General features: G+C 28.7%; 2 protein-coding genes across 2 annotated transcripts in view; one reads left to right on the forward strand and one right to left on the reverse strand.

The window, feature by feature from the left end:
• The first annotated feature begins 548 nt into the window (after positions 1 to 548).
• Positions 549 to 7,445, forward strand: LOC105627824 (serologically defined colon cancer antigen 8 homolog). Its single transcript, XM_012209102.1, has 9 exons — positions 549 to 754; positions 1,781 to 1,918; positions 2,699 to 3,029; positions 3,142 to 3,919; positions 5,080 to 5,318; positions 5,880 to 5,991; positions 6,200 to 6,317; positions 6,842 to 6,918; positions 6,997 to 7,445. The coding sequence occupies exons 1-9, from the start codon at positions 549 to 551 to the stop codon at positions 7,443 to 7,445; spliced, it is 2,448 nt and encodes an 815-aa protein (XP_012064492.1).
• A 1,950-nt stretch (positions 7,446 to 9,395) lies between these two features.
• LOC105627825 (ATP-binding cassette sub-family G member 4-like) overlaps positions 9,396 to 19,958 on the reverse strand; it is a 12,468-nt gene continuing 1,905 nt past the window's right edge. Inside the window, exons 2-12 of the mRNA XM_012209103.1 lie at positions 19,147 to 19,161; positions 18,572 to 18,882; positions 16,565 to 16,738; positions 14,103 to 14,313; positions 13,408 to 13,515; positions 11,337 to 11,482; positions 11,077 to 11,245; positions 10,737 to 10,837; positions 10,479 to 10,634; positions 9,825 to 9,943; positions 9,396 to 9,621 (exon numbers count right to left, since the gene is read on the reverse strand). Of these exons, the coding sequence (XP_012064493.1) occupies positions 9,396 to 9,621; positions 9,825 to 9,943; positions 10,479 to 10,634; positions 10,737 to 10,837; positions 11,077 to 11,245; positions 11,337 to 11,482; positions 13,408 to 13,515; positions 14,103 to 14,313; positions 16,565 to 16,738; positions 18,572 to 18,882; positions 19,147 to 19,161 (1,736 nt within the window). The remainder of the gene's footprint in view (positions 9,622 to 9,824; positions 9,944 to 10,478; positions 10,635 to 10,736; positions 10,838 to 11,076; positions 11,246 to 11,336; positions 11,483 to 13,407; positions 13,516 to 14,102; positions 14,314 to 16,564; positions 16,739 to 18,571; positions 18,883 to 19,146; positions 19,162 to 19,958) is intronic.

Below are 19,958 nucleotides of genomic sequence, written 5' to 3' on the forward strand. Positions count from 1 at the left end.
TAAATATTTTATTAACTTTTGAACATTCTATAAATATCCTACTATTCTAATATACAGAACATTTGGAATCAAATTGAATATTTTATGATATATTTAGCTTCGTTTCCGTAAATGTTGTCATCATTATTGCACATTTGTTGATCTTTCTGTTTCCATAGGAATTCTCTAGCAGAGGATATGAAAAATATCAGGAAGCGATAGCGTCAGCATTTGTCTATCCTTGTCTGATCGTTACTGAAGGTATGCTTTATCATCGAGGTATGCCCCAAGTTAATAAGTCACGAAACGCGTACATGTCGGAGGTGGTACGACGGCGGTACGGTGCTACTTGTCCCCGCCAAGGGGATCTATAAAGGTAGGATGGTACCATCGCACGCGATCCACCACCAGGCTCCTCCAGTTACAATGTTGGAGTGCCGTTCGATTTTCTTCGTCTACTTCTCCCGACTGGGAGAAACGTATCATCGATTGGCCGGACAGCCGACTGACGTGCGTTCTTGAGAGGGTGAAACGAAGAATTGCTTGATAAAGGGTAGAACGCGCTCAGAATGCTGACGACGAACAGCCCCTACAGTTGCCGCGAATGCCACCCCTTTGTACCTGGCAGTGTGACGAGTATTGCGACCAACGGTAATCCGAATACGACACGTCCAAAATTCTCTCCAAGAATCATCACTAAATTGAAAACATCACCTGGTATAAATAGTTACACGGATCCTGCTTGCGTCGGGCGTATGAAGCGCTTGAAGAACAGGTAAAGTTGGAATATATTTATTAATTTGTCTATTATAGGAGAAAGATTGTCTTATATATATGTGTCTAGTAATGTAATAGTGATAAATATTACTGTACTAAATATTATTAGCACGAAAATATAAAATTATGAAGTATAATATAAAAAAATTCTTTAATTTTTGGAATACTTAATTTCCAAAGTTAATTGTGTCCATTAATATATATTATATATATGTACGCGCGCGCGCGTGTACAACACACACACACACACACACACACACACACACACACACACACACACACACACACACACACACACACACAAAATACTTGCATTTTAGCATTATTACTAGTTGGCTATATACTTACAAGGAGAGATTACATTCTGCTCTTCACTATTTTGATCAAACTTACAGCGATGTTAGAGGAGTATACCAAATGAACACCTAAAGCCGTTCTCACTAATGGGCCTTAGAAGCCGATTAATGAGTATTTCAAAATATACCAAAAATCTGGAAACAGTTTAATATCTCGGAAAGTGACATTTTTTAAAAGAATGTCTTAGATAAAAATGATAGGATTTAATAAGTATTTACTGGTTATTGGTTTGATCTTGAATGACATCACTAGAGAGATCAAATCAAGGTTGACGATGCCTCTTAAGGTCAACGTTGCTGCAAGGTTGAACAAAATCGGTGAAGAACTTTTCCTTGTTAGATGATTAAATCTCTTGAAAACAAATTTTGCAAACGTTTGCTACAAATTTAGACAATCGATGTTAACAAACGATGGTAGAAATATAAGAATTTGTTAAGAGAATATGATGACAGAATAATTGCTAAATGTGCTATTTTATATTTATTTAAAATTTAAATGATGTATTCCATTTAAATGGTTACGAAATCATAAATTCTGTTTAGTTTTTACCGACTAAGAAGAGAATCGATAAATTCTGCTAACATGAGTTTAATGACAATTGATGCTAATCTACCGCAATATTCTGAAATATTTAGTTAATTGTGCGAAAGAAACAATTATTTTGTAGGAAAACAAATGCGTCTTCAAAGTTGGATCTAAGCAAAAGGAAACCGGCGGATTATATGGAGCTGGCATATAGGGACGCTATTTCGAAACTAAAATATTTGTTAGCTGAATCATACGCTCCAACGGGAATGTCCGCAATGTGAGTTGACAAACAAATAAAATTTATAAATGATTAAATTATTAATGCTGCAAATAAATTTAAAAAGAGATAAAATAATAAAACCGCCCTAGCGAAAAAAAAATTTTTACGAAAAGATACAAAAAACTACACAGATTAAGACAAGATTTTAGAAATTCTTAGTTTTTCGTAAATATCCTTAATGAGAGGCGTTGTTTAACAGTGAATTCTAGGTTTTTCAAAAAAACAACGCCGCTCTACGTCTCATTACAAATATTATGAAAAACTAATAATTTCTAAGAGCTTGTCAATCTATGCAGTTTTTCATAAATCTTTTTCGCCAGTGCGCATTTTACGATAAATAAAATTCGGAAAATGGATTGCGGGAAATAATTTTGTATGAATATTTAAATAAATTTTTATTTTAAAAGATCTGTTAAAATTTAATTTTGTGCCTATATAATCATATCTCTTCTGTTTTATATTATTTAATAAGTTCTTTTAAAATATTACTTTCTTCCCCTGTTTTCCTTTTGCTTCCTATCTCTCTCCTGAATTATTCCATAAATCTTTTACTTTTAATTATTTTCCGCGTATTTCATCTTGTATATATATGCTAGTAAACATCATAGGACATCAATGTTATAATTTCACTTAATATTTTATAAATGTAATATAACACATATGTTATGAAATAGTATATTATTGAGTGTAAAAGATAACAACATTCATGTTATATTACTATTAATTGATGTTTACTGGGATATGATAAAATATCAGATGAAAACAATTTCCTTATAGAAAGCAACGAAGTGTTCGGAACATATACAAAAGCAGTAATCCCCGAATTAGTGAATCTGGAGAGGATACAGACGATCAAAGTATGATTAGCGATAATTTTCAAAGGAAGGATCTCTCTAAAAATACAATTTTAAATACTTTTCCTCTCTCGAAAACTCTTCAATCGTCAAAGGCATACAGTAATATAGCATTGTCGAGAGCCGATCTTCAGTCTATTCCTCCGGAATTAACGTCCTTCATCGAAAGGCAGGAGGATTATATCGAACAATTGGAACGAGAGTCTCAATATTGTAGAGATGAATTGATCAATCTGTTGAGTAAAGTTCGTGAGGTATAATTTTTTTTTCAAATCAATATTAGAATATTCAGATATCCTAGCTATTAGCATAATGATGAATAAAATGAAATTTTTTTATCGTTTCAATTACTATGGCTTTTCGTAGGTCGTAGCTGAAAATGAAGCATTGCATAGCAGGAATCAAGTTGCATTGTCCAAGTGCGTTCTACAGGATCATAAAGATCACTGTGGAGCGAATCACGAATGTCACAAGCAAGAAACGAGCGGCCATGTTGATAACACATTAGAATGTAAACGCGAGAAACCTTTAGAAGGACCCAGTATAATATTTGAGTCGAGAATTAGTGAACTGGAGGCGCAATTAACCCAAGCCAAACTGGAGTTACGAAAGGCACAGGAGGAGAATCAGGCAAATTTGAAACGTTTGTTCGAGAGTAGTTCAAGCGAGAGCAATGCTGAATTAAAGGCCGAATTGGACAAGGCTTTACGCGCCAAGTACGAGGTTGAAATGAAATTAGAGGAATTGCAGAAGCTGCTGTCGGTCGCGCGAGATAAAGAGACTGAAGCGACACAGAAAGCGAAACGGTCTATGGACGATAGGCATGAAATCGAGTTTGAGAGGAATCAGAGCGAGATGGAGATTCGAAGATTAAAAGATGAATTGGAGAGACAGCATGAAAAGCTACGGGAGGCAGCCCAAGACGCGAATAGACGCATAACTGAGGAGAGGCAACAAGTGGAACGTCGATACAATCAGCAAATCGAACAACTTACCGCCGATATTGCAACCTATTGGGAGACCACCAACAAATCACAATTAGAGTCTGAGAAACAGCGACGAGAGATAAACGAATTAAGAAGAGAATTATCTCAGAAACAAAATGCTATGGATAATCTGAAGAAAGAGTTGCAAAATAAAATATGTAAGTTATTGATACATATAATTTCAATATGAGCCAATACAAAGTATTAATGCGATATAATTACAACTTTATTACTTGTTTCGCAATTATGTTTCGATCCTCGTTTCGGATCCTCTTCAGTACATAAATTAATGTCGCAAAAATAATTAATTATAAGTAAGATCGCATTATGACGATTGTGTCTAATCTTAACGGAAAGTTGTACATCAAATTGATAGATTTGCTATAGAATATAAATGAAATATCTTGACAGAGAGTTATGTCTTAAGGTAACTTAAGTCACTTATATGTAATGTTGAATCGGAAAAATCTGGTATTACCATCGTTATTGAATTAAAAATTTTTTATTGTGTATGAACAAAAAGAACAAAGATCGATAATGAAAAGGTTAAAGAAGACATAGTACTTCCTTTTTATTACACAATTTAACTTTAAAATTTTAACTTTAAAATTTTAACTTTTTATTATCGTCGATCTTAATTACGATTGCGTACTTTGTTTTTCAAATGACTTTATCTGTTTTAACGTTTCATTATCCATCGAGCGTTTAAACTATTAACATTGTTTTTATCACTTGCTATATAAGTTTTGATTCTTCTTAATAATTTTTTTTAATAACTTTAATAGTGACTAGTATAATTAATATTTAACTAATTTTGTTCACATACAATAAGCAATTTTTTATTCAATAACGGAATAGGCGATAGTAATACCATGTTTTTCCCATTCAACATTTACATAAAGTGACTTAAGTTACTTTAAGACTTTAAGACTTTCTGTCAAGATAATAAAATATTTTATTTGTATTCTATAGCAAATCTCAATTTGATGTCTACAATTTTTCGTTAAGATTGAATACAGTCATAATATCTTATCTTATAATTAGTTGTTTTTGCAATTAATTTATGTATTGAAAAAGAAACGAGGATCGAAACGTAATTGCTTAATAAAGTTTTGATTATATCACACAGTTAATATCTTGTGTTGGCTTATATTGGCATTATACATATCATTAGATTTAATCTCTTGTGCCTATTATTGTTACGTTTATGTAAGTTTATGTTGCTCAAATAAATTTATATATAGATAAATATTAAAAACTTTAAAAAGATTTAATTATTTGCGCAAAATTGCAAACAAAAAAATATTCTCGTGTTTAGCAACTTTGCAGAGTGATTTGAACCAAGCGTTAAGCGAAAAAGATGCGGCGGAACAAGAAGTCTTGACTGGTAAACTAGCGGCTGAACGAAACGATAGGCAGGCTCGTCAAGAGCAGAGCAGATTACAGGCAGAAATAAATTCGTACAAGCAGCGTCTGGAAAGAGCGGATGCTGATTTGGTGCATTGTAGACGAGAAAATCTACGACTGTCGGAACAAATTGCATCTTTGGAAAAGGAGGTAAATATCTTGAACATGATTTTAACTGAATACTTAATTATATCATGTGTATTATTAGCATATGATGATCAAAGTTTTCAGAAGTTTTACGTAATTAGTTAAAAAAATAAAATTTCTGTATTTATTTTTATACTTTTTTATTTTTATTTTTATTTTATATGGATTTTTTTCATAATTTTTTTTTTTGATAGAATTATCTTCAAAAATTTCCTTAAGCATTATGACAGCCGAACACGTTAGATTTACTAAAAAAGAAATAAAATTTGGCATATTTACGTTTTTTTCAACATCATTTTTTTTCAACATCATTTTTATCTCAAAATTGCCAAATTATAGACAAAAAGTTTCTGAATAATGATGTGATACTTTGGACTAATACATGATAGACTCTTTCACAACATAACACTGCTGATTTTTGATATTTAACAGTACAATATTAAATTAACTCCAGCACGGAAGATTTAAATCGCGGAAACTTTTGGATAATTAATAAATTAAATAATTATTGAATTTCAGCAAAATGTGCAGTGTTATAAAATAAAATCTTTTATATCTTTTCAGATCAGTATGAGTAAAATTGTACGATCTGAAGAAAATCGTAGCGAAATTACGCCTAGATTGGAAAACGAGAAGGAATTAACGTCTATGATAATGGATATGGAAACTAAACATGGTAAGATATCGTCCTAGGTATGCCTATGTTAGGTATATTGTCCGTAAAAAGTGTTATTTGTTGACAATGATTTTGACTTAAGAGTACTATCCTTATATGTGTGAGAAATCGGCATGCCTGACACTATATATGCCTAGCATAGGCGGAGATTGAGATTTAAGTCAATTAACATAGCTAACAGGCTGACCAAGGCAACCAAATTTCGCAGCTGCCACGGTGGCGGGCCTAGAAGACGCCCTGAGTAATCAGGCCAAGCTCGTCTCGAGATTGACCACCGAATGCCAATCTCTCACACAGCGTTTGGAAGCTAACAATCTTAAACACAAGTATATTCTTAGTCCGACTTGCGGAAACTGAATGAAAAGATATAACGCACGTAGCTTCAGGCTATCAGACGTTTCCTTAGTTTAGTTGTTTCTCGATTAGTCATATATCTGAAGAAATGCTTAATTTATTAGAGTATATTAACACCCGTTATTGAACGCGAACGAATTTATTATATTACGATGCCAATATTAGTATAGATAAGAATGCACCATTTCTCATTATATATATCTAGGGCTATTCTGTGTTGACAGAGGGGGTCGTTGAAAGAGATGTGACAACGGTTGGGCAAACTGCTTCGCCTTCGAGCAAGAAACGTACCGTTAAGGTTGATCTAAAAGTAAAAGTAATTCCAAAAAAGAAGTCTGACACCTCCAAAACATCTCTATCAGCACAGTAATAGCGAGAGTGTCCTAATGCAAATAACAATTATATTATTATGCTCGATGTGACACTGATTTTCCGCTAATAGTCAAATTTAACTTTTAACCTCATATCTGTTAAATTATTTACTCATTTATCACAGGGAAGAAATGGCCGACTTACAAAGCAACATAGAAAACTTGTCAAGTAAAATACAAGACAGCCTTGTAAGTCACGCAGGTATTAATTTTTATTTAATTCTTAAATCTATAATTTAAACGTACATACGAATGTTGAGTAACAAGAATTACTTTCCAGAAGGAATTACTATGGAAACTAACGATGGTACTGGAGCTTTTCATTATAACGCTACGATGGATTCAATAGTCTCGCCACATACAAATGGATCGAATGCTCAAACGTCGCAAATGGTACATCAAGGATACGATACCGCGAGCGGTCAAAAAATAGTGAGCGAGGAGTCAGAAATATATTCTGACGCGTCCAAGAGAAACGATCAGATGCAAGGCAACTTGATGCAAAATAACTTTGCATCGAATATGGAAACCGCAGAGATGTATCAGCAGCAAGTAGACGTACAAAATAACGAAGAATATCCAGTGAATGATTCAAATATGGAAACTTACATGATGGAGCACGATCAAAATCAATACGAATACGATCCTTCACAATATTCAGAAGAACAATATGACAACCAGTTTAACATGATGGCGCACCAGACGGAAAACAATCAATCTTCGACGTAATCAGAATCACTGAAACTCTGCACTAATGTATTCTGTATTAATGGCATACGCACCTACATATACTATTCATGAATAAATACATGAGGAATATAGGATAATGTATAAATTGAGTCTATAACATTTTTTTAGTTATTTTGAAGTCCTCTTTTGAATGTATAAACTTATACAACGCAAATTGTTTCTTTTCTTTTTAAAAACATAACATATTATATTGAAAGGAAAGCAGGAAATTTGTATCATCAAACAAACTAAAAGCAGAATGTATAAATTTATTCAGAAAAAGAAATATAAATAAATTTAGTTTTCTCCGCTTAGGTATTATTTCCGACTAAATTTAAGATACAAAAAATTAATTTGTAATTAATTTGTTTATCCTTTTAGTCTAAGAAGTAATTTGTATTTTTTAATTCCGTTATTTATTATGAATCCTGAAAATCTATAGTATATTCGATAGATTCAAGTAATAACATGAACTATAGACTTTTGCAGAGAATTACGGAACGAAGTCTCTATGTCATTTATGTACGAAGATAAATAGAAATTTTGAATTATTCAACATTCTCAACTTTGCTAAATTAACACATTGATCATTCATTTGTATTTTCAGATATTTTAAGATATCTTACATTTAATTTATATTATATTGTGCAAAATAGAATCTTTATTATCTTTTAATTATAAGCCAAAAAGGGAATTTGATTCACATTTTTTTATCTTATCCTTACATCCATTTTTTTATGTTGGTTATTTTTTAAATATAATACCTAACGTATTAATTTTGACATATATACATATTTTCTCGTTATTTCTATCTTTATTTATAATATATCTCTACTTATCTCTCCATTATCTCTTTTTATTCCAAATTTTCTTTCCTTAAAAATCTTAATCCCTTTCCCTCAATTTCATCAGCTTCTAATTTTTATTTATACCTATTACATCTCATTTCTACTCTCTTTATATTTCTTTCTTTTAAGTGTTATTTTCTTATCTATTACCTATTATATATATTTCTATCTCTTTCGCGATTTTAAATTTCGCATCCTTTAATACTAAAATTCGGCCTTGTTGCATTATTTTTCTATTTTCTATTCTTTTTGTTTAATTTTTTTTCTTTTTCGCATAGCTTTCTTAACTCTTTCTTTTTTTACTACAATTAATTTTCTTACTCGTCTTATATATGTCTCTCCGCGATTTTCGAGATTTAAACCTCTAATACTACCGATCTTTTTTAATATTTATTTTATCTTTCTATACTTTATATATATTTTACTTCTTCCACACTTTCTTCATTTCTACATCCTTCTACCAATCTGGTTTATTTATAGTTAGCACCTTGCTTTCTTAATTTATTGCTAACTTAAAACATCAAAAACACATAGTGCTTCTACTCTCACTGTGCATGAATTTGGGGAGACATATTATTAGTGCTATTTATATTATTCTATCTTTATCATTCATTAGATGTAAAATAAGGAATGGCACAAATAGCACTAATAGCATCTCCTCGAAGGCGAATCACTCCAACTTGCTTTGACTTTAAATGATACTTTAAATTCTATCTTTTTCTGCATCTCGACTTTAAAGAGAGAAAGTGAGAGTTTTAAGCCTCACTTAAAGTCAAAGTAACGTTGATGCAATCGGGTCTTAATTACACAACTTTCACTCACACTATTTAATCAAACTTAATTTATTTTTAAAAAAGGCAAATTCTTACTGTTATCATAATCAGTTATCAACGCGTAATTTGCTCAAAGCAGAAATTATAAAATTCACACATTTTACATTGTTATTATTGTGTATAAACAATTTACAAAACTGTTTACTCTTAATCCCATTATTTCTCTTGAAATTCTGCATATACTATATTGCAGATAGAATTTGTTCAATAAGTAATTTTTTTATTTGAGATATCTTGAGAATACTTTTTGAGAATATTAATTTTACTCGTTATTTTTTTGCATAATAAATTTTCCAATGAAGTACTATATAGTGGACCGCGTGTAAACAGAGTATCCAAGAGCTAAGTATTATTGGAATTACATAAAACGGTACTGTTGGCATGTCCGTCATTGAGAGAATCTTGCTTGGTGAACGTAAGTGACAGTAAATTTCCAAACACTTCAGTTTCGGTCGGTCAAGATAGATCGCCTGCATTATCCCTTCAAATGCATATCTACAATAAAATATAAATTTTTTTAATTAAAAAAATAAAATAAAGTAGATGTACAACAAAAGCATATTTTTGTAGAGACAACTTTCAATAAATAGCCGTTCTAAATAAAAAAAAAGACAAGATGAAAAACATTATATCTAAGAGATAATAAAATTAAATGCTACAAGTTTTTAATTAATAATCGCAGCGTTATACAATTATACCTGAAATAGCTTATAACACATAAAGGCTGCAAATATGGTGACATTTCTTCTATTTTTGTAAAAAATCCAGCGAAGAGCAATAATGGTATATGAGTTGCCGATATTAAAAACATACCTAACTGAAAGAAATTACGTTTAGTTTTCTATATTTTCATACTAACTATAAGAAAGAATTGAATTGAAATTTGAATAGCGTAAGCTGATCAAAGAATTGGAAAATTTAATTTTTATTTAAATTATAAATGACTCTTATAAATAATTACAGTCGTCTTTCCTATATAATATGTTATAATATGTTAAACTATTATAGCTTTTTTCTTGTTAATTGTTTTTAATATTAATTTTAAAATAATGTAATACAAATAAGGAAAAAAGGCCATATTTAGTTCAAAAAGAATTTTAGTATTTATATAATAATATTTTAGTGCAAATTTCACAATTTCCAGTTCAAACAAATTGCGCGTCGATTATTTGTTGATCTTGAAATACAGTCGTAAACTGAAGTTGGAGTATATTACAAGTTAAATTAAATTCACATAAAAATAACATTAGGCATCAAAATCCGCGTTAATATGATTTTTTTTACTTATTTATTGAACATCATTTCTCGATCAATTTCTACTTAAAATAATAAAAGATACACCGTTGAAATACCTCAGTACCAAATGTTGTGCCTGCAATTATCCCGATTGTTTGTCCAAGCATCATAATTAACAGACAAATGCTCCACGTCTTTAGAATTCTATCATATTCCATTGGCTGTCCTGTCATATAATATGATATAAATACAAAGGCTGATGTACAAAGTATCTACAAAATAGACGATTCTTTATTTTTATTTAAAAACAACAATCATATTTAGTTTAACCTGATATAATTAGTAACAAAGTTATAATGCTGTATTGAACATACTTGCATCACGAGATCCGTTATTATTTTTACACTATAATAAGATCTCAAAGAATACCAATTATTTAAATGTTCCTTTAAAAATACTGCCGCTTCTATGGGAACTACAATCAAATGCATTTTTATCATGATACAATTTATGAAATTCATAAATCGCGTTTATTAATTTTAAACGTGGTAATATTGTTAAACGTCAAGAATATTGCCAGAGATTTTTCAGTTTTTTAAAATTATCTAAAAATTATAATATATAATTTATAATATAATTTATTTATTTGAATAAAATCATATAATTAAATACATTATGTTTATAAATAAAAAAAGAAGAAACTATATCACTTACACGTTTGTACTGTCCGTTCGGCATTCACAAAGAATAAAAATAACAGAAAAAAAAACAAGCAAGCGATATTACTGTTCACTTTTTCCGCATTGTCACCAAAATTATAGAAAACTATCCCTAATATCAGCGCGACACCGATGTGCGTCATAAATCTTATTTTTGTTAAGACCTGAAAAATTAATTAAAAAACAACAGTATTTTAATTTTTCAATCAGATTAAAAGATTACTTCAAATATTACTTTTGAAAGTTTCTACTCACTGTATCTCGCTTTATATAGATTAGAGCTCGTAAAAATAAAATTTTTTGCTGTTGCCACGTCGATTTTTCTTGTATTATATTGTTTATTAGTGTACTTGTATCATTTGTTTCACATTTTTGCTTAGAGTCAATTGATGAATTCAATTCTATAAAAATGTCAATTACTCAGTCAGAAATTATAATGGAATCGATTCGATGTCGATTCCATTATCATCTCTGAGAGACTGGGTAGTTATTATAAAAGTTATTAAGAGTTATTTTAACAGTCATCAAAAAAGGACTCCGCACAAATTTTATGAAAATTGAATTTCGGTCGAATTGCCTTTGAAAATTTGATATGTTGTAGATCCTGATAAAAGATCTCCACGAACACAACTCCCTATAATGAATCGTTTGACTTCTACGAGGCATCATTTTTCAAAATTGGCTAATATTATTTTATTTTCAACGAGTATGATGCATTTCTACGTTATTATTTGCTCTTTTGGTGTATATTTTTAAGTAAAAAAATTATAAGAATAATATTGACTTAATTGTTTCTCACAAAAAACTATAAGGATATCAAAGTTGATAACTTGATTTTTGAGACGTGAAATCAACGTTGAGTTGCTTCACGTCTAAGAAAATGTACTTCTCGAATAAAACCTAAGTATCCAATCCATTTAATAGTAGTTTTAATTTTTCTTTAAATATTCTTATTGAAGGTCTTTTTATTCCAACCCAAGTAATAGCAACTTTAATTCTTTGTTAAAAATTACTACTCCTTGAAAAAAAACTAATGTAGCAAATGAAAAATTAAAATCAAATATTATAATTTTAACTAATCAAGTGAAATTCTATCAAATTAAAAAATATAAAACGTATCTTTTGTTACTTATTTCTAATGATATGTATCATTCGTAAGATTTGATATCAACAAAAACTGGCGCCAAGTCCACAAAATTTTATGTACCATTCATAAAAGAGATTTGATATCAACAATTGGCGCCAAGTTAAATTTCATACAAAATTAAATAATACCCAATGAGAAATGACAATGAAATCGATATCGATTAATCTTTATCTCTGTATAACGTAGAATTATACACACACACACACACACACACACACACACACACACACACACACACACACACACACACACACAATATTATTATATAACACACACATATATATACTATATAATACAATAAATAAATAATAATTTTAATTATTCTGTTTTTTTATATTATCTAAATTCTTCAAAGCTTTTTTAATACGAACTTTATAAAAAGCTAGAGCCTCATATTTATCTTTGCAATAGGACTAAAAACTCTTTGCATAGTCTTGTTTCATAACTACTTTTACAAACAATTCATTTTAAAGCTACTTTTTACAACAATTGTTTTTATAACTACTCATACTATTAATTCTTATTAGTTAAATATTTCTTTCTTGTAAAAAAATTATATTTTTTTAATAAATAAAATTAAAATTCCTTTTTTTATTGAATCTTGTAATACAAAACTCACAATAATCAAACAATCCGATTTATGAGAAACAATCAGATGAATATTTATCTTTATAACTTTTTATTTAAAAATATACTTAGAAAGTGCAAATAATGACGTAAGAATGCACTGTACATGAAAATAAGAAATTTTAGTATTAATCCATTTCAAAAAGTGACTCCTCGTGGAAGTCAAACGGTTTACAGAGAGTCGTACCTGTGGAAACTTCTTATCAGGAAAATCGTAAAATCTATAACATATCAAATTTTCAAGCAATTCGACCGAAATTCAATTTCGAGGTTTTTGCGGAATTTTCCTTTGTTTCTCACAATTTTATATCTACAAATTATCTTGCTTATTTTTGCGTATTTTTTATTGAATAACATTAATTTTATGTATACAAAGACAGTACTGAATGTCTAACTGATTCAATATTTCTAAGAATTTTAATTTCTGTAAAGAATGTTAGTCAATACGTAAATTGCTTTTTATTTAATTATCGTGAAGTGATAAAAATTAATATAAATTACGAAAGTAATTATTAATAAATTGGATTGAAAAAATAATATCGGGATATTTACTGTTTTTATTATGTCTGCTATGTAATTTGAATTTTTCGCATTCATCACGACAAATTTTGTATAGATTCTCCAAGTCACCACCTCTTTGCTCGGTTATTACTTCGAGCACTGCAATTAGAAAAACGCAATTAATATTGATTAATTTTTATTTATAATATGTTTTTAAATTATTTTAATTTCTAAAATAATTTTATAATTTAAAAATTTTAGCTAAACTATTTTAAAATGTACTTATCATGATCTAAATATGACTGAATAGATTTATAAATAACACATATATGTTACAGTATACATGTATAAATTTTGTCTTAAGAGTATATCTTCTTCAAGGATTTACATAAGTTAAAAAAATATTATTAAAAAAATAATATTGTTACAGATAAATACAGATATACATATTAATATTTCTCTCTTATTTTGATTCTTATTCAAATATTAAATAAAAAATAATAATCTGTTATTACTCTATTTTTCAAAATTTGCAAAAAATATTTTTAAAATTTTATAAAATTTACACTACAAGTTAAATAAAAGAAGAAACTAATTTTAAAGTTATAAAAAATTTATGAGAAAAATGCGTATAGCTTTATTCTGTCAATAGTCTTTTTCAAATTCTTTCGTCTTTTCTTTTAATTTGTATAATTAATTTAATTACAATATAATTGTAATCAAGACGGATCGATAGTCAACATTACCAAATTCGGCTATGTTATAGAAGTTGGGACACGTGAACCCGGCAACGTTGTACGTCTTTAAAATCTCGCTCTTTGGACCGCAGTACATACTTCTGCCTTGACTCAGTACCATAATGTCATCGAAGAGCGAAATTATTTGACTACTGGGTTGATGTATTGCACAAATCACAGTGCAATTTGCTCTCGACATATTATGCAGCGTGTTAACGAGCTATTCAACATAAATTATATATTCTGATACATCACATTAAAATTGAACATTATTACAAAACAATGCATTATAACATTTTAGCAACATTGCAATATTCCAGTAAATGAATTAACATTATTTGTCGTCATTTTGATATATTAAAATAACTTCAAATAATGTTAGCTGATTTGTTGAAATTGCTACGATATTATATTTCTAGAATGTTCTGTGCAATTATGCAAAAAAAAATTATTAACTTAAAATGTAAGTTAAAATTATTAACTTACAAAATATAATGTAAGGTATTGGTTTATTTTAATTAGGAATGTATCGGATGCATAAACACGTATAATCATATATAAAATATCTATATATCTCTCTTTCTTATGTAAAATTATTTTTTAGTATAAGTGAAATAGTAATGTGTGAAAACAAAAAATAAAGGGATAATTTTCGCATTGTTTGTTTTAGAAAAAAAAAATTTGAAAAAATATTCATACACAATTATGCATAATTTTATTCAACTTTACTCAGAACCAACTGTCACTCAGATCACATATAGTGAATTTAATATCTATATAATAATCAGACGCCCTTAGTTTAATCTGTGCAAGATTACATTGGTTATTAATTATTGGTCAAAACAATACTTAACTAAAGCCATTGATTCATTATCTTGGATCTTGTGCGAATTGATATGTACATTCTTGAATATACTGTAATATTAAATATTTTTTATTCTTGAATTATAGATTTTGTTATGCTCTTTTTCAATTAAAGCCATTTTTTATTATATTCAAATGTCAAATATTCAGATTTTGTTATGCTCTTTTTCAATTAAAGCCATTTTTTATTATATTCAAATGTTCGCTTATGTCTGCTTATTATATTCAAAACGTTGATACTTGAGTTAGAGTTTGAGAGATGTTTGTCATATGATCTCGAGCGTGCAATCGGATGAGGCCATCACAGGTTATTTCAAGCGTTTATCATGTAAGTTTAGTAAGTTAGAATCAATGAAACATTCTTTTTGAGATAATAACAATTTAATATAAAATTGTATTTGATTAATAGTTAATTTGACAATTAAAATAAATAAGCTCTTGGATATCTAAAGAATATAAACATATAAAAACAGAAACAAATAAACTAGTATTAATCCGTTTATATATTTTTTTAACTTATGATATTCATGTTATTTATATGACAAATACTTTTTTTAAGTATTAAATATTTGTATTAAGAAGGATCCAAATTGGCGCTCGAAATGTCTAGAATTTAATGTATATTGAATAAATTAATTACAATTAACCAATTAATATCGACTCTTATAAGCACTCTTTTATACTTTGTGATTTTATTTATATATAATTATATATATAATTATGCATAATTGTGTATGAATATTTTTTTTATATTCTTCCAAACTTGTTTTTTTCTAAAACAACAACAATGTGAAAATTATCCTTTTAATTATTTTTTATGTTTTCATATTACTATTATTATTTCTACTACATTAAAAAATATTTTTACAAAAAAAAAGAGGAATGTATACACGTTTCATATATGATTATATATGTTTTTATGAATATTTATGTATATTATATTTATATGTATTCATGTATAAAAATTTTTTTACCGGTCAAATACCTGAAAAGAAATGACACCAGATATACAATTTCTCTACTCTATTTAAAAGAAAAAGATAAAAAGGAAAGCAATTAGAAAAATAATAATTTTCTTTAGAGGTTTTGAGATGTTTCTTATTAAAATTTGGGGAAATTATTAATATTTTTCTGATTGATTTTTATGTTGAAAGTTTGAAAATAATCGGCACGTAGTCATATTTTTAAGATAAATTAATTCATTTAAAAAATACATACGTACATTCATAATATGTAAATATTAATTTAACACCTAACTTTGAAAATGGCGCTTCACTCTTTAAATAATTTTCTTTATCTTGCCGACGTAAAAAGAAAAAGAAAAAGATGAACTGAATAGAAAGAATAGAAAGTTAAGGTGAAAAGAATAGAATTCAGCATTAATGACTCGAACTTTCAACATAAAATATCAACCGGATATATTATCAGATACTAATAATATGCGGCTAATAATATCCGGCAAGAGAGTAAAAAGAGGCCGAATAAGACCGGATATCGTATACTTTCAGGATATCCAGTACATACCCTAATATTATATAATTAATATTATACAATGTTTTTGAAATGATCGTTAATAATATATAGCTGCATTATTAATATACAAATACCTGATAAGAGGCCACACTATCGAGACCGCTTGTTGGTTCGTCTAATAATAGAATAGATGGTTTAGCAATTATTTCCACGCCGATAGAGAGTCTTTTTTGTTCGCCACCACTTAATTTGTTCGCTAATGTGTCCAGACAATTTGATAAACTGAGAGTTTCCGCTATATCGTTTACCTGATAGAAATAAATAATATCTGATGTGTAATGAATCAATCTTTTACTCACCATATATATGATAAATTAAGCTAAATACTATGAGAAATAATATGTATGTATATATACATACTATTTTTACTATAATACTATAATAATATAGGATGTCCAAAATTCGCGATTCAATATATTATCAAGGAAGTTCTAATGAAATAAAATAAGAAAGTTATTTGTAAATTTTTGTTTTAAACAGTAATTTTTTAGATAATAAAGCTTTAAATATAGACAGTTATAGATTACATTTAGATGGCTATAAATCATGTATGCAGTAGTATTAGTAAGTGCGTGCCTCTCTCTCTCTCTCTTTCTCTCTCTCTCAGCGTTCACTAATACTCACAGGTAATTATCTAAATGTAGTCTGTAATTGACAATATTTAAACCTTCATATCTCAAAAACTATTGCTTAAAATAAATTTACAAATTACGAATTTAGACAATAAGATTTTTTTATGTAGTGGAGAAAATTCACTATGACAAGATAATTATTACGTATACATTCTGTAAAGGCGCCTCTAAAGAGGGCTCAAAAATAAGTCGAAACATGTAAGCCCATTATTATATAATAAAGAGTTTTGTGTTATATCTATATATTATTTGCACAACGACTACCGCGTTCGATTCTTATATTGCCTTGTCATCTTCAAATTTCTTTTGAATAAGCTTAAGTTTAAGAGAAATGCCCAAGCTGAATACAAGTCATATGATGTCAAAATGATTCCAAAATGATTATTAAAAGTCATTTTTTAATCATTTCCGATTCATTTCAATGTCATTTTTATCGTAATTTGTTGCGTTCTGTTTGAGTGGAAATATGCATACCTAATTAAATGCTAAAAATAACTTCGAAAACGTTTCGAAATGCTCGAAAGTAAAAATGATAAATGCTAAGTATTATTTATTAGCATATTAGTATCATGGTATAATCCATTTTGGAACATTTTAACAACATTGTAATGATGTTACAACGTTGCTACAATGTTGTTGAAATGTTCCAAAATGTTTCTTGCTTACTGGGAATGAACTATTGAACAAATGTTTTCAAAAAAATCATTTAATATTCACAGCGGAAATATTAAGAGAAGCTACTATTGGTTTGTCCGGAAAGTTCGTGCCGATTAACCTATATAATTTAATAAATGTACTAAAATTTAAATTTTCTGCGTTTCAATTTTCCTTCAACATCGACACAAACTTTACGGACAACTCAATATATATTCTCTAAATCAATATATTCTCTAAATCTGAATCAGTGAATAGTCACTAATTACCCAATGACATACTTGCGGCACTGATAATCAGTGAAGTTCAATTAAAAAAGGAAATATGTTTGAGCATTATATAACTGAAAATACTGATATTTGCACTTTAATTTCAATTTTCAAATAGCATATTCATTGAATTTAAGCACTAAAATTACCCGATAAAAAGTTTTTCATGCATGAATATATATAAATATGTATAATATTTTATATATTTTTTATATTTTATATTTTTACTGTTATTATTTCTAATACACTAAAAAATAATTTTACGAAAGAAAGAAGGATATATGAATATTTATGCGTGTTTATACATATTTATTCATGAAACATTTTTTATAAGTTAGTTAGATCACATAATAAAGATTAGCTATTATATCTTAAGAATCTCATATTTAATTCATTGATTACTAGAGACCATTACTTGGCATTGATATGTGATTATCTATTGAGTCAGATTTAAAGAATATCTAGAAGGCCATAATGACATCTTCTATGTATACAAACACACTTGAAAATTTTCTTATTTACTTACAATTGAACAAATCGCTTCTTCGTTTTGATTAATGTCAAGTTTCAGTCGAGCCGCTATATAAAGAGTTTCTCTAGTTGTGAGGAACGGTAATAGAGCCAATTGTTGCGGTACGTAGCACACCTGTTTCCGAAATGTCCCTTTATTTCGTTCAACGCCATTTATGGTAATGCTGCCCTTAATATCCGTCAATCGTTTGCCAGATATGATTTTCAGCAGAGTGGTCTTTCCCGCACCGGAAGGACCGATTATCACCGTGACTTTCCTCCATTCGAAGTAGCCCGTTACATTATGTAAGATTGCTTTTTCAGTCTCTAAAATAATAGATGTTCTTCTTTAACTATGTTGAAGCGACATAAAAAACGCGATATCCATCATAAAGCGTTTTTTTTCGTTATACAACCAAAAGCTACGACTATCTTCTGGTCTTTGAAGACGAAGATGCCTTAGCTGTGACGTTTCTGAATCAGTGGATAACGTAAAAATGCTTACAATTAGTCCGAAAATTCAACTCGCAATTCAATAATTACAAATATAGTATATGAATTCACATGAAATTATTTAACTAAAGATTCAACTTTGACCGTTATAGACTTTTTTCCTATTGATTGTGTATTTACATGTACGATAGAATAAGATTCTTATTGTTTATATTACTGAAATAAAGACGTTTTGTTTTCGTACTATCAATTATTGCGAATATCACAAAAGTCTCGATGGTATTAAGTAGAGTTGTTTATGGTCGGAATCTTTTGGTTTAACAAAAAGTTTGAAATGTGTCGGTATTTACCCGTTATCGTTTCTATTCCTAACTTCATTGCTGTTTTGTTATAGCGCGCGATGTTCGGTCTCAGAGACGACATTAGTCTGAAATCGTTAAAAGTTTTTGATCTGTGTCTTTCATTATAGCTGTATTCAGCAGAGCACAACAGTTTTGCAATTGTTTTATGATTGTCTGCGAGATAATATTATTTTTCTATAGCTATAAAGTATAATCCAATCAGCGCGAAGAAACTTTCAGACAATTGCAAAATAATCGTTCTGCTGAACGAAGCCTATATTTAAAAGTATTTAGTTACTAATGTTATAAGATATTATATAGTTATATATTTTTATAGTTAAATATGTTATGAATAATAGTATCTTATAATATTAGTAACACAATACTTTTAAACATAGTGAAAAATACAGGTCAAAAACTTTTTTAACGATTTCAAACTAATGTTGTCCCCGAGAATCGCGCACTACGATATAACAACAATGAAGTAAGGAATAGGAATGATAACAGGTGTGAATAATCGACATTTCGATTTCAAGCCAAAAACTCCGATCTTCCGATAAAAATTGCATGAATATATATATATATATATATATATATATATATATATAT

The sequence above is a fragment of the Atta cephalotes genome (genome assembly GCF_000143395.1).
Source record: "Atta cephalotes unplaced genomic scaffold scaffold00010, whole genome shotgun sequence".
Taxonomy (NCBI): Eukaryota; Metazoa; Arthropoda; class Insecta; order Hymenoptera; family Formicidae; genus Atta; species Atta cephalotes.

What these genes read in the sequence shown, in the direction of transcription:
- LOC105627824 (XM_012209102.1), top strand. Translation starts at nt 549, where the DNA reads ATGCTGACGACGAACAGCCCCTACAGTTGCCGCGAATGCCACCCCTTT. An exon ending in ATGAAGCGCTTGAAGAACAG is followed by an intron (nt 755 to 1,780) that starts GTAAAGTTGGAA and finishes ATTATTTTGTAG; the next exon opens with GAAAACAAATGCGTCTTCAA. An exon ending in TGTTGAGTAAAGTTCGTGAG is followed by an intron (nt 3,030 to 3,141) that starts GTATAATTTTTT and finishes GGCTTTTCGTAG; the next exon opens with GTCGTAGCTGAAAATGAAGC.